Source organism: Bubalus bubalis, chromosome 16 (assembly GCF_019923935.1).
Source record: "Bubalus bubalis isolate 160015118507 breed Murrah chromosome 16, NDDB_SH_1, whole genome shotgun sequence".
NCBI classification, from domain to species: Eukaryota; Metazoa; Chordata; class Mammalia; order Artiodactyla; family Bovidae; genus Bubalus; species Bubalus bubalis.
Window position 1 is genome coordinate 42411885 of NC_059172.1, and position 15499 is coordinate 42427383.

Consider the following 15499-nt stretch of genomic DNA (forward strand, 5'->3'; position numbering starts at 1 on the left):
GGGCAAGGCACAGGAGGGATCGTTTGCTTTTGTTTCCCAATGTCTGGGGCCTCAAGCTACATTGTCTCAAATGGCTAGAGATGGCAGGAACAGCTTACCTGGGGTCATAAGTCTGGGGTTTTGGTTCTTTTCCATGTTGTATTTGCTGAGACTAGAATGTCCAAGATGGCTCCTTCATTGACATGTCTGATATCTGGTCTTGGATTGTTGCAACACTTGGGGTTTGGCCAGCATCGTTTCCTCTCTCCATGTGGTCTTTCCACGTGACTTTAGCTTCTCATGGCATGACAGTAAGTCCCAGGAGAGCATATTCAAGAGTAAAAGTCCAAGAAATTGGGTGAAAAGTGTAGGTTTTTAATGATATGACCACAGAAATCCCAGGCTGCCCCTTTTAACACATTCTGGAAGTCAAAGGGTCTTCCCAGGTGGCTCAGTAGTAAAGAATCCACCTGCCAATGCAGGAGATACAAGAGACATGGGTTCAATCCCTGGGTCAGGAAGATCCCCTGGAGAAGAAAATGGTAACCCACTCCAGTATTCTTGCCTGAGAAAATTCCATGGACAGAGGAGCCTGGCAGGGTACGGTTCACAGGGTCGTAAAAAGTCAGACATGACTGAGTGACTGAGCACACATATGTCAAACGAGTCACTAAGTCCAGCCCATATCCAAGCAGAGAGGAATTAGACTTTTTTTCTGCAACTCTTTTCTTTTTAGTGTTTATTTGGCTACACGGGGTGTTGGTTGGGCACATGGGATCTTCACTGTGGCATGTGGGATGTTCAGTTGCAGTATTCAAACTCTTAGTTGTGGCATGTGGGATCTAGTTCCCTGGCCAGGGACTGAACCTGAGTTCCCTGCATTGGCCGTATGGAGTCTTAACCACTGGACCACCCAGGAAGTCCCAGACTTCACCTGTTGATATGAGGAGCAGTATGTCTCTATAGGGAGGGACAGAGTTACTAGCAGCTGTCTTGGAGACCATCCACTACAACCCTCACCTCATCCCAGTTATCACAATCACGTGCCTTTGATGGAATTGGCTTGAAGTCTAGGATCTCATAAAAATCCTGGTAATTGCAACTCCTCTTCATTTGAAGAATTGTGAATGAAACAGACAAGTTATCTGTCCCATTACTTCCTATGTTGGGCATCCCCACGACCACCCCCAGAGAATTTCAGTAATTCATTAAGAGGACTTACGGGACTCAGCATATAGTCATACTCAGGGCTAAGGTTTATTACAACAAAAGAATTCAGAGCAAAATCAGCAAAGGGGAAAGGCAGATGGGGCAATGCCCAAAGAATATTAGGGGCAACTTCCAGAGGCCTCTCCCAGTGGAGTCACACAAGATGTGCTTAATTTCCCCAGAAATGCATTGTGAAGAGACATGTGAAATGTCCAACAAAGGAAATTCATTAGAGAGCCAATGCCCAGGATTTTTTTATTGAGGGTTAATCAAGTAGGTAGCCTCTGCCTGACCTGTACCTGAATCATAGACACCCAGATAGAAGACAAGTATTCAACATGAACCATATTGTTTGTCCAAACAGTTTAGTAGGCATAGAGAGCCGCTCTAATCAAGTAATGGTGGGAGCCTTCTAGAAATCTAGGTTCCCAGTTGCCTGCCAAAGGCCAACCTTTTTTCTCCCAAAGGTCAATTTTATATTCAGACTTTCTAAGGTTAAGCAGTCAGGTCTGCTATGTTAGCTCTTTTTTGTACACTGGCCAATATGCAATGGTAATATAGGGACAGAATAACTATAACAACTGCTGCTGCTAAGTCTCTTCAGTTGTGTCCGACTCTGTGTGACTATATATATATATATATATATATATATAACAACTACTCCCATTCAAAAAAGTGGAGGGGAGAGGGATGAAAGGCAGGTAGCAGTCACTGGTTCATAGCAGTTCTGAAATCCATCCAAGCATATGTTTTAATTCCTTGACTAAGGCCTGGTCCTGCTTAGAAGTGTTTCTCTGTAATTCTTGGCTTTTCCCTCTGGATTCTTGCCTCTGTAGTCAGTCATTATTCCTTTTGCATAAGAAATAGCCTATGTTTGCAAATGGGTTGCTCTCTCTGTCATCTTCCTGTTTGTATAACGTTGCTGTCCCTCCCCCAGGCCACTTTTCATTCTGAACTATCTCTGTTTTTTCTGTCCAAGTTGATGGTGCTTCTACCAATATCGTTTTCTTAACATGTGTGGGTTTTCTATTAAATGCATTGAAGTCTCTTAAATATAATCCCCTCTGTTCCTTGATCTTCCCATTCCAGTACTCTTGCCTGGAAAACCCCATGGATGGAGGAGCCTGGAAAGCTGTGGTCCATAGGGTTGCTAAGAGTTGGACACGACTGAGCGACTTCACTTTCACTTTTCAGTTTTATGCATTGGAGAAGGAAATGGCAACCCACTCCAGTGTTCTTGCCTGGAGAATCCCAGGGACGGGGGGGCCTGGTGGGCTGCCGTCTATGGGGTCGCACAGAGTCGGACATGACTGAAGTGACTTAGCAGCAGCTTCCTTGATCTTAGAGTCAAGATGCTCTGAGATAATGCTCTTTAAAGTCTTAAAGCTGTTTTTTTTTTGGTCTAACTGGGAGTATCTGTGAAGCATACCTTTCAACCCTGCGTTGGATCCTTGAGCTGAAAAAAATCCTGAGATGATTTTTACCTCTCCTTTTCTTCAAGTGTGCTGGATTTAATCTTTGCTCTTAGGCTATGTCCTGTTTTGAAGGTCTTTTACCAGGAGAAACTGGGAATTAGAAACAGTTTTATCTTTGAACCCAGCATATCTTGCTTTGTTACAGTCCCTCTGAATGCAGCTTCCAAATTGAATAATTCCAGCTTTAGTTCAGCTCCCTTCATGTACTTTATCTTAGACAAATAGAAGAATCCAGTTGGCAATTTCAGCATTATGACTGAAAATCTCCTTAACCAGATCCATAAGATCATTAAATATCCTTACTGTTTTTCATTAGATACTCTTTCTATGTTTTACATTGTGTCAGTTGACAGTGTTGCCAAACTTTTCACTAGCTATAACCTTTTGTCCAACACTATTTGCTAGTGGTGCCATGGTAAGGTACTACAAACTGGTGGCTTAAATAACAGAAATTTATTACCACATGATTCTGGAAACACAAGATCAAGCTAACAGCGGGGTTGGTCCTTTCAAAAAGTTATGAGGGGGAGTTTCTTGGTGGTCCAGTGGTTAAGACTCCATGCTTATCAGAGGATCCTCTGTGAGGACCAGAGGAAACTAACCAGGGATCACAAAAGAAAGCTGGTGAAGAAGTCTATGGAAGGCTGTAGCCTCTGCAACCAGAAATGGGCTTGAAACTGATAGTCATCACAGCTAACAGGAAGACAACTTGGATTGAACTCAGAGAGAGTGAGGGCAAACTAGAATTCATAAGGACAAACCGGAACTGGTGAGGTCAGAACAGAACCCACAGCTATCTCTCACATTGCTGATGCAGGCGGCCTTCCCCGAGAAGTTAATGCCTTTACCACAGAACTACATGTGTGCCTTGCCCCAGAGGCTTGTTGTTGTTCAGTTGCTCAGTCATGTCCGACTCTTTGCGACCTCATGGACTGTAGAACGCCAGGCTTCCCTGTCCTTCACTATCTCCCAGAGTCTGCTCAAACTCATCTCCATTGAGTTGATGATGCCGTCCAACTGTCTCATCCTTTGTCGCCCCTTTCTCCTCATGCCCTCAGTCTTTCCCAGCATCAGGGTCTTTTCCAATGAATTGGCTCTTTACATTGGGTGACCACAGAGGCTAGGAGAAGCTGAAATAGGAGATGTGGTGGGAGGTGGAGGAGCTGGGGACCAGTTGCTGCTCTGCACCAACGGTGTGCCAGCAGGTCAGTAAAAAGTTTACAATCAGCAGCTGGTACTTGGCATCAGCCATGGAGCACAATCACTGCTGCTTCACTTGCTCCTTTCAAATCCTACACAGATTTCTCTTGTGACCAGTCCTATCCTGGAACCAGAATGGGAAGGGAAGTTTGGGGAACTGAATTTCAGTTCAGTTAAATTGACAGAGCAGAAAACCACCACAAGAGCCAAATATCAACAGTTGTCAGGTACCAGGGTACTGTGTCTCATATATACTGATGTCTCATTTAAGCCTTATAGCTGCTTTGCAAGATAAAGATTAGCCTTCCCATTTTACATGAAGAAATGAAGCTTCATATTTGCTCACAGGTGAGCAAATGGTGGAGTTTGGATTCTACCCTACATCTGTGTGGTCACCAACTTCCAACATGGGCCCCAGTGATTCTTGGCTTTTGATTGTTGTTTAGTTACTAAGCCATGTCCAACTCTTTTGCCACCCCCACGGACTGTAGCCCACCACAGTCCTCTGTCCATGGGATTTCTCAGGCAAGAATACTGGAGTGGGTTGCCATTTCCTTCTCTAGAGGATCTTCCAGACTCGGGGATTGTACCCACATCTCCTGCAATGGCAGATGGATTCTTTACCACTGAGCCACCTGGGAAGCCCTGCCTTCTGATATTCATGCTCTTTTGGAGTTCCCCTCCCACCTTAAATAGGTCTGACCTGAGTAATCAGTAGAATATTACAGTGATGATACGTGACTTTTGAGGCAGGATCATAAAAGACATTGAAACATGTATAATATCATATATGAAACGAGTCGCCAGTCCAGGTTTGATGCACGATACTGGATGCTTGGGGCTGGTGCACTGGGACGACTCAGAGGGATGGTACGGGGAGGGAGGAGGGAGGAGGGTTCAGGATGGGGAACACGTGTATACCTGTGGCGGATTCATGTTGATATATGGCAAAAGCAATACAATATTGTAAAGCTAAAAAAAAAAAAAGACATTACAGCTTCCACCTTTTTCTTGGATCACCTGCTCTGGGAAAAGCCAGCTGACATATTGTGAGGACATCCAAGTAGCTGTAGGCAAACCCATATAGGGAGGAACTGAGGCCTTTTGTGAACACGCCCATGTGGGTGAAACAAGATGCAAGTAATTTCTACAGCACCAGCCTCCCCTTCAGATGACTACAGTCCCATATTCTGACTGAAACCTCTCAAAAATCCTCAAGTCAGAACTATAGGACTAAATGGCTTCTAAATTCTAGAAATTGATGAAAATATGAGATTATTATTGCTTTAAGCTGCCTAATTTTGGGTTAACTGGTGATGCAGCAGTAGATAATATAATTTGCTAGGTTCCAAAGCACAGTTCCTATGACATTATTTTGCTTTAAAATTTGTTCAGATTATGAGACTGCGGATTGTGGAAGAAGTCGAAATTTGAAAGTTCAGAATGTGCTGGTCATGTGACACCTCACACCCCAGCAAAAGCTTTGAAACATCTTTCTGGTGCTTCCAGATACAGAGAGAAAGAGGAGTGTCATCTAGTGGTTAATCTGAACCTTGAGAATTAGGAGGGTTTCTTTTTTGTCACTACCCAGGAAAAGCTGAGTTGTGTGAAGAAATTAGAGGTTAAATCATGTGTTTTTGTTGACTGGAAGACTTGACCTGGAGTAGGGAAGATCACTGATGGAGACTGGATTCTAGCAGAGAAAGCAAAGTCCTGACAAATGGAGAAGCAGGGGCTCAAGTGCCCTCCAGTGAGAGACTGACAGTAACCTCTGCTTCTGCCCCTTCCCTTCAACTGGGTTATCCCTTCCTCTGCCCCACCAAGTTCCCTTTGGCCTCAAGCTCACTGAAGTAGCTCCTTCCTTTTCTGCTCTCTCCAAATCCCCCTTGCTTATGATACCCTTTTCCTTTTAACAAAGTGCATATACATGCATTTAGGAACATAAAAGAGGAAAACAAAACCATCTGAGAACCATTTCCCTTTGAAAATTCTTAGTAATTGTTTTTCTCTCCTTTTTGTCCAGATTTGGTCTTGGATAGGAGATGCAAGGCACTGTGCCTGGTGACTTAATCAGACTGGAGTCAGCCAGCAGTAGTTACTGCCTTAGGATGTTAGCACTAGCAGAGCCCTTCCAGAAAATTTGGAGCAACCATGCTCATTTCATATGTGGAAAATTTGAAACCCAAAGAGCTCAAGTGATCACTGTTAACAGATATGAAATGAACATCTACAGTGAGGAGGACATTCTTCCGGGCATGGATAGGTTCTTTTAAATGGTCCACCCATTCTGATTAGTAAGATGGGTGGAGTGATTTGCTGGGATCCTTCCAGATCTCATATTACAGAAGCACAGAAATATCAGGAAACAGCATGTCAAACCCTCTGTAAGTTGTGAACTGACCCTAAACAGCTGAGAGTTAGAATGTTGCCTGACTCTCTGACTTCTAAACCCACCTTAAACCTCGTCTCTGAGACCCCCGAGTCCACTACACAGTAGACATCAAGAAACGGTTTGCGAAATCAATGAACCAATTTCCCTCGAGGCCTTCCCTGCCCCCCCCCCCCCCCCCCCCCCCCCCCGCCTCCACCGGCTCCATATCCTGTCCCACTAGGAACTGTGCCAGAATTTGAGCCCCTGCCCGGGAATTTTTGGGAATCTTGTCTGGCCTCCTCAGACTGTGACCCCCTTCTAGGGTCAGGACCAGGGCTCCCTTTTTCGCTGCTGAACGCGTACTGAAGCCGAGGAGGCTGCTCTCCTCTACCCTCATATTTTTCCTCGGGATAGGGGCTTTTGTTTGGAAGGCGTGCAAGTACCGAAAAGTGGCCCGAGCTGGTTTTGGAAGCACTAGGGGAGTGCTTGGTGTCGCCTGTCTTCCTAGCCGGGAAACAAGGCCGGGCGTCCCCACCCGCAGGGATAGGCACACCACGCGACTCCGTGCTCCCTCGGCGGAGCGCGGTTCCCCCGCGGGCGCCGAGTGGGCGGGGCCTGGTGGGGGACAGGCCTGGCGATGTCACGTGACCGCTCGGCAGGCGGGGGAGGCAGAGGCAGAGGGGCTTCGGACGCAGAGTGGCTGGCGGGGCAGTCGCGGCAGCCGGAGGAGCAGCGCCGCAGGCATGGGGAGCTTGAAGGATGAGCTGCTCAAGGGGATCTGGCATGCGTTCACTGCGCTCGACCTGGACCACAGCGGCAAGGTCTCCAAATCCCAACTCAAGGTGGGCACACCCTCTCCCGGACCCCTATTCGCCCCTCCCCGGCGCGCGCTCTACTATCCCCGGGTGGAAGCGGGCAGGCGGACGGTGACCACAGGGAGTGGCAGGCCAGAATGTGGTCGAGCAGCCTGCTTGGGGTGGAGGGGGCAGAGACCGGCGTTTACATTTTTTGGACTCCCTCTTGTTTTGCGTTAGTTTCCCCAGGGCTCACCTTGAGCAAGGGACCGCGGTGGTGGGGCCCCTGAGCGGCGAGCTCGGCTCCCTGTTGGCGCAGGAGGCCGGGAAAGTTTCAGACTCCGAGAGGGCGGTGGGAAGCTCCCTAGGAAACTAACCCAAAGTTTCCTTCTTACTCTGGGAGAGGAAGGGTCTTGCCCAAGGTGCCTGGGCAGAGCCCTGCAAGGCGCACGCTCCGCACCGGGGCAGTGCTCAAAACGGCCGGCTGCACCGCAGGCAACCGGGCAGTTCCGAGAAGAGAGGGAGAAGTGCCCCAGGGCCCGGCCCTCGGCGGCCTCCGCTTTTGGGGCGCTGTGGCAATGGGGGACGCTTTCCGATTAGTGACGACGACCTGGCGTCCTCAAGTCTGGATCGAGTCCAGGGTGTGCCGTGTCCCGCAGGAACGTAGTTTCCGGGTGAGGAGCTCTATCGGCACCCTGCAGAGGTCTTTATTGTGACTGCCCAAGACCCCATCATTAAGTGCGAGTAAGGTATGAATAAAGGAATGCTTGTAAATTGAGTAACCCCAAGCAGGGCAAGTGGCAGTTGGCCAGGAGAAATTGGCAGCTTCTTGAAAGTTTAAAATATGGAAACAGACAAGAAGAACCATTCATAGGCATTTTAAAATATACACATTTTGGATATGAATGTCTTGTTTTCTTAGCCTACTCTGGGAGTGAATTTCTGAAGATTGAGTTTGCTTTGTATATTTTGTGCCGTCATCAAGAGGTTCTTATGACTAGTGGCTTTTATGCCAGTAGGACTCAGCATTCTGCCTGTTTTCCTTTCACCCTACTCTTTTTTCTTATACACAAAATCATAGTCTGGAACAATTCATGGAGATCATCCACTTAATCTTTATTTGAATAAATTTTTAAAATTAACAGAGTAAAATTAACTTTTTTGGTGGATGGTTCTGAGTTTTAACATACATAGATTTGTATAATTACTACCAAAATGGGGTTTCTGTCAGTTACATCATCCCCAAAATTTCCTTCATGCTGCTCCCTCTTCCTTAACTGCTGGCAATCAATAATCTGTTAATTACTGTAGTTTTGTCTTTTCCACAATGTCATAAAAATGGAGTTATAGAGTATGTAACCTTTTGACATTGGCTTCTTTTATTTAGCATGTATGCCTTTAAGATTCACGGATGTTGTATCAATAATTCTTTTTGTTTCTAAGCAGTATTCCACTGTATGGATATACCATGGTTAATCCATTCACTCTTGAAGCATATTTGTGTTATTTCCAGTTTTTGGTAATTATTTTACTCTTCACTGTTTTTACTTTTAATTTACCTATACCACCATGTTTAAAGTGAGTTTCTTTAGATGGCATGTAGTTGGTTTTTTAATCCATTTTGATAATCTGTAATTAAATATGTGTGTACAGACCAGTTACATTTAATTATTGATGTGGTTCGATTTAGGGCTAGCATTTTACTATTTGGTTTCTGTTTGTTTCCAATATTGTTTTCATTTTTTTTGTCTTCCAATTGATGACATTAATGAAATGTGAAATGTTTCCTATTACTTTTGTTGTATACCATTCAGCATGGTCTTTGTGGCTACTGATGGAAAAGGTGTCTGGAGGATTCTTGACTGCAGGCTTGGTGTGTGTGCATGCTAAGTCACTTCCATCATGTTGACTCTTGACCTCATGGACTGTAGCCCTCTAGGCTACAGCCCCTTTCTCCTGGATTCTCCAGGCAAGAACACTGGAGTAGGTTGCCATGCCCTCCTCCAGGGAATCTTCCCAACCCAGGGATGGAACCACCTTTCTTACATCTACTGCATTGGCAGGTGAGGTTCTTAATCCCTGGTGCCACCCGGAAAGCCTAGGCAGGAAGCAAATCCCAGTTCATAACTTTTACCCCCAAGATGTTGATAATGCAAATATGCATTTGTATTTTGTCTCTTTCTCAGCTTAACTGAGAGATTTGGGGATTGATTCAGTTCTGTTCATCTTGCCAATGTGTCTGGAATTGGAAATATTAGAAAATTGTTATTTAGTTCTCTCATTTTTGGAATTTTGACTCTGTAGTTTGGTGGGCTACAGTCCATGGGGTCACAAAAGAATCAGTAATCCATTGGCTAGGAAGAATTTGTGCCTTAATTTGCTCATTCATTTGTTCTTAAATGACATTTGTGTGTACTCTGTGTAAGGTATCATGGTAATTTCATTAAAAAATTAGTATTTTTAGGCTCTTTAAGAGTTAATATCTTGGAGGAAATATAGAATTGATTAAATAGAAAAAAAATTACACACCCAAAATGAGGTTGAAATTTATCACTTTGGAAAACTATATGGGCATTCTAAAATAAGTTTGACACTTATCTTTTTGAACTACTTTCACAGTTTTTGACGTGCGTGGTGACACTTCATGTGTTATTAGATACTGTGCCTAATTCTAAGGGTAATATGGATAGCACAGGTGGAGAAGAAAGAAACATCAGTTTTTGCTTTTAAAGAGTTTAAATTTTGGTAGGCAAACTAAAAACTTAAGCAGCCATTAGGGAAATCTCTCTCTCTCTCTCTGTCTTTCCAGGTATATATGTAGATTATATTACTCAGAGAATTACCCTATCCTTAAAAAATGTAAGATCTGGTGACAGAGATAAGAAGTACAGAAATACTATTAGAGGAAGATGCTGAATGTGATAGAAGATAAGAGGCCATGAGATTTCAGAGGAAGAGACCAGTAGTTTTTACTGGTGAAATTACTTCATGAAAAAAAGCATTGACGTGACCTCTGAAGAAAGCTAGGGTGTAATTATGTGGAATGGGGGAGAATTAAGCCCATTCTATTAATTCATTCAGCAAGTAGCCTGGTGACTCAGTGGTAAAGAATCCGCTTGCCAATGCAGGAGTCAGGGGAAGGAAATGGCAATCCACTCCAGTATTCTTGCCTGGGAAATCCCATGGACAGGGGAGTCTGGTGGGCTACAGTCCATGGGGTCGCAAAAGAATCAGACATGACTTAGCAGCTAAACAACGAGAACAACAGCATTCATTCATTCTTTCAATGGATATTTATTGACTGGTTTTAGCTCTAAGGGATCCATGTAAACTACTGTAGGCCACAGAAATTCATCATGCACTTATGTATGGAGACTTCTGTGTGACTTATTTTGATTGGAGCGTAGGATATGAGTGTGTTTGTGTGTAGGAAGAAGAAGAAAGAGTTGTTGAGGTCCTTGACGGATGGAGGTTAAGCTGGAGATGATGTTCTTGGAGAAGTGCGGGGCTGTTGGTACAGATCTAGTAGTTGAAGCGTGGAAAGAGGAGAGAAATTCAGCAATGGCCTTGGAGAATGGCTAGAGTAGAGGGAAGAAAAGAAGCCTGGGGACCAGAAGTGAGATGCAAGAACCACTCTGGGACAGCATTGGTGCTGAGGGAGAAGGGATTTTTCAAAGAAGACATGGTCTGTTATCTTTGAGAACTTATTATTAATTATGTATATATATTTGGAAATTGTAAAATAATGACTGATTTTTCCCAGCTGTAGGTCATAAACTACATATTTCTTCTTTTCTGAAGGGAAGTTGTCAACTTTTCTTTCTTTCTTTTTTTTCTTTTTTAATAATTGTATTAACTTATTTTTGACTGTTCTGGGTCTTCGTTCCTATGCGGGCTTTCCTCTAGTTGCGGCGAGCGGGGGCTTCTCTGCATTACCGTGTGCAGCGGTGTTTCCCTGGCTGTGGAGCACAGGCTCTAGCGTGTGTGGGCTTCAGTAGTAGTGGTTCCTGGGCTTTAGGGCCCAGGCTCAGTAGTTGTGGCCCTTGGACTTAGTTGCTGTGCGGCATGTGGGATCTTCCTGAATCAGGGATCGAACCCGTGTCTCCTGCATTGGCAGGTGGATTCTTTAACCACTGAGCCACCAGGGAAGCCTGAAGTTGTGAAAAGTTTGGAATATTGGCATTATCTTGGGAATAAAGTTATCTTTTACTTTTAAGGAGATTACTTTGTAGTATAGTTCTCCTTTAGATAAATGTTTGGGTGTCTGCTATAATTAATAAATATTTTCCTTGAGGGACCCAGTTTAGTACAAAAAGATTTTTTTTTTAATTTATTTTTTATTGAAGGATAATTGCTTTATAGAATTTTGCTGTTTTCTGTCAAACCTCAACATGAATCAGCCACAGGTACCCATATATCCCCTCCCTTTTGAACCTCCCTCCCGTTCCCTCCCCATCCCACCCCTCTAGATTGATACAGAGCCCTTGTTGGAGTTTCCTGAGCCATACAGCAAATTCCCATTGGCTATCTATTTTACATATGGTGATATAAGTTCTCATGTTACTCTTTCCATGCATCTCACCCTCTCCTCCCCTCTCCCCACGTCCACAAGTCTATTCTCAATGTCTGTTTCTCCATTGCTGACCTGCAAGTAAATTCTTCAGTACCATTCTTCTAGATTCCGTATATATGCATTAGAACATGATATTTATCTTTCTTTCTGACTTACTTCACTCTGCATGATAGGTTCTAGGTTCATCACCCTCATCAGAAATGACTCAAATGTGTTCTTTTTATGGCTGAGTAATATTCCAATGTGTATATGTACCATTCTTTATCCATTCATCTGTCAATGGACATCTAGGTTGCTTCCATGTTCTAGCTATTGTAAATAGTGCTGCAGTGAACAATGGGATACATGTGTCTTTTTCCATTTTGGTTTCCTCAGGGTATATGCCTAGGAGTGGGATTGCTGGGTCATATGGTGGTTTTATTCCTAGTTTTTAAAGAAATCTCCATACCATCTTCCATAGTGGCTGTATCAATTTACATTCCCACCAACAGTGCAAGAGCATTCCCTTTTCTCCACACCCTCTCCAGCATTTATTGTTTGTAGACTTTTTGATGATGGCCATTCTGGCTGGTGTGAGGTGATATCTCATTGTAGTTTTGATTTGCATTTCTCTGATGATGAACGATGCTGAGCATCTTTTCATGTGTTTGTTAGCCATCTGTATGTCTTCTTTGGAGAAATGTCTGTTTTAGTCTTTTTCCCTCTTTTTGATTGGGTTGTTTGTTTTTCTGGCATTGAGTTGGATGAGCTGCTTGTATATTTTGGAAATTAATCCTTTGTCAGTTGTTTGATTTATTATTATTTTCTCAAAAGGTAATTAAAAAAAAATTTAAGTTTTAAAAAATTTATTGAAGTATAGTTGATTTAGAATGTTTTAATTTCTGCTGTATACCAAAATAATTCAGTTATACATATACATTTATATATACACACACACCTTCTTTTTCGTATTCTTTTCTATTATGGTTTATCACAGGATATTGAATATAGTTCTCTGGCCAGTAGGACCTTACTGTTTATCTGTCCTATATATAATAGTCTGTGTCTGCTGATCACAAACTCCCAATCTATCCCTCTCCCCCTTGACAGCCTCAAGTCAAAAGACTTATTTTTGACACCTAAATTTTATTATTAAATAATAGTCTGTTTTTGAGTAAAACAAAAATTGCTATCTGTAGAAATTTTGAAACTTAAAATCAAAAAAAAATTAACTTAAGAAAGATATTTGTTGAGGCAAACATAGTTTCATTAAAGTTATCAATAAGATAAAAATATAGAAAGAATTTAAAAACTACTTGTGACTTTCTTAAGCTACTATAGAAGCAGATGTTGAGTAGTCCTCTAGTCACAGTGATGTTTCTTGTTAAACCCCACCCCCAGTCCCCCACCCCACCCCTTCCCTGCCTTCTCGCCCTCCCACAAATAGGGAACCAACTCTGCCTCGTTCGTTACCTTGAGTGTTTTTTCATCTTGCTCCCACATTTCCTGTTATCCCCTCTAGCTTCTTGCTGGCAATCTGTGCACCCTCTCCAGGTGACTCCTTGGCTCCAGCTGTGGCATTTCTGGCTCCCCACCTGAGTTGTAGCTGTATAGATCTTCACCTCCATAGTCAGCCTATGTACCCCTGTAGAAGTCATCAGCTATGTTAGCTTAATTTGTAATTGCAGTGTTGCAAGGCAACTCATTTTTTAAATTGTCATTGGTTTGCTCTCTTTTTCAGGCTGGAATACAGAGGGATACTAAGCTAAGTTACTGTTTTAAGTTAAGCTTGTTCTGATTGTGTAGAGATCTACTTTTCACCTGTGAAAGTAGATAGTAGATTAATGGTGGGAAAGAAATCTCAGAAACACAGTCTTTACTTGCTTTTATACTTGTATTCATGAACAGTCCTTCCTTAGAACAAACTGTAGTTTATTGTATGCAATTTTAGTATAGTCTATGATAACTGAAGAGAGGTTAAAAACTGAGAGAGATTTTGATGGAAATTTTTCTATATAGGAAGATCCATACATATAGGTGGCTGAGTAAACATTACTGAGCTTAATGTTTTAGAAATTTTTTTCACCAGTTTTTCCCTTGGTTTTGATGTTTGTGCCCTTCTTTTGTCTGTTGTTGTTTTTTAAGGAGGGACATTTGTGTGTAGATCCTGTATTTTAGGAAACTTTATTAATGTGCCATCTGAAGCCGACATTGTTACTTTTAGGTTATGTAAATTTCTAAAATTCCTAAGGGAAAAAGCTATTGGGCATATTATTTGAAGGAGAAGCAGCAATTCTTCTCCACTGGTGTTTAATTTTATTTATTTATTTATTTATGGCTGTGTTGGGTTTGTGATGCTGTGCATGGGTTTTCTCTAGTTGCAGCGAGCAGGGGCTACCTTCTTCTTGCGGTGCACAGGCTTCTCATTGCGGTGGCTTTTCTTCTTGCAGAACATGGGTTCTGGGGGTACCCAGGCTTTCGTAGTTGCAGCTGTTGGGCTATAGAGTGCAGACTCAGTATTTGTGGCGAACAGGCTTAGTTGCTCTGCAGTGTGTGGGATCTTCCCAGATCAGGGATGGATCCAGTATTCCCTGCATTGCAGGGCCGACTCTTAACCACTGGACCGCCAGGGAAGCACTCCACTGATATTTTAAAAATATCTTCAGATGATTTAGAATTTCGATGGTCTTGCAGAAAGATACTAAATCTCCAGTGTTACTTAGTGGGGATTCTTGGAATTCTAATACATGCAATTCTAAGAAGATGAAAAGATGAAGCCTATCATTTAAAAAATATAAACCAAAAAAAGCCTTTTTGAATACCTCCTATATATACATGATATAAAATTCATAATTTTCAAAAGAGCATTTAGGAGAGTGAAAAGTAAGTATCATCTATACCCTGGCCCACACTAGTTATCTACCCTCAAGGTAACCATTTTTAGTAACTTTTTTAATATTCCTTCTAGAAATCTAAATGTACCTTAAAATTGAACTCTCCTACACTGGTGGTGGGAATGTAAATTGGTGCAGCCACTTTGCGGAACAGTATAGAGGTTCCTTAAAAAACTAAAAATAGAATTGCCATACCCAGCAATCTCACATCTGGGCATATATCTGGAGAAAGCTATAATTAAAAGAGATACATGCATCTCTTCACTGCAGCACTATTTACAATGAATGGATAAAGAAGATATATATATATATATATATATATATATCACAATGGAATATTACCTGGCCATAAAGAAGAATGAAATAATATCCATAGGAAATAAATTTCCACATCGGAAACAAATTTATGGTTGCCAAAGGGGAAGGGGGGAGGAAAGGATAAATTAGGAGTTTGGAATTAACATCTATATACTACTATATTGAAGACAAATAACTAACAAGGACCTTCTGTGCAGCACAGGGAACTATACTCAATATTTTGTAGTAATCTAAAAGGGAAAAAAATCTGAAAAAGAATATATGTAGACCCCCCTCCACATGTATATGTACCTGGATTACTTGGCTGTACACCTGAAACTGGCAGAATGTTATAAATCAACTTCAATAAAAAAGTTCCTTAAAATTATTACTTTTATTGTTATTAGTAAATGTTTTCTTAATTATAGTAAAATCTAGTGATATTTTTGCAACCTTTATTATGATTTTACTTTATAATTATTGTTGCAGTGTGAATTACATGTCAGTGCTGGAAATATCTTGAAATAAGCTTACTGTCTCTGCACTTTTATCCTGTTGTTTTTAGAAACACAGGATTTTGTTTTGTTTTAAATTGTGCCCTTCTGAGGTAAAAGAGCTCACAACTAGTGAGAATCTAAATGAAAACAATTTGAGGAGCAACATGAATACTCTGAATCTTTATTCATTTCTCAATGATAGATTTTCAACTAAATGTTTTTAAATTTTGG

The 15499-nt window shown here is 42.2% G+C and overlaps 1 protein-coding gene across 6 annotated transcripts in view; it reads left to right on the forward strand.

The window, feature by feature from the left end:
• Nucleotides 1-15499, forward strand: part of SWAP70 (switching B cell complex subunit SWAP70) — a 158309-nt gene that overhangs the window by 13735 nt on the left and 129075 nt on the right. For 3 of the 6 annotated variants that reach the window (XM_044929501.2, XM_044929500.2, XM_006051579.4), the window contains exon 1: nt 6883-7076. The exons of 1 other annotated variant lie outside the window; for it this stretch is intronic. In XM_044929501.2, the coding sequence (XP_044785436.1) occupies nt 6978-7076 (99 nt within the window). In that variant the 5' untranslated portion in view covers nt 6883-6977. Of the gene's footprint in view, nt 1-6880; nt 7077-7411; nt 7778-15499 lie in introns of those variants that run through there. 2 more of the 6 variants (XM_044929503.2, XM_025265783.3) reach the window with 2 other exon arrangements.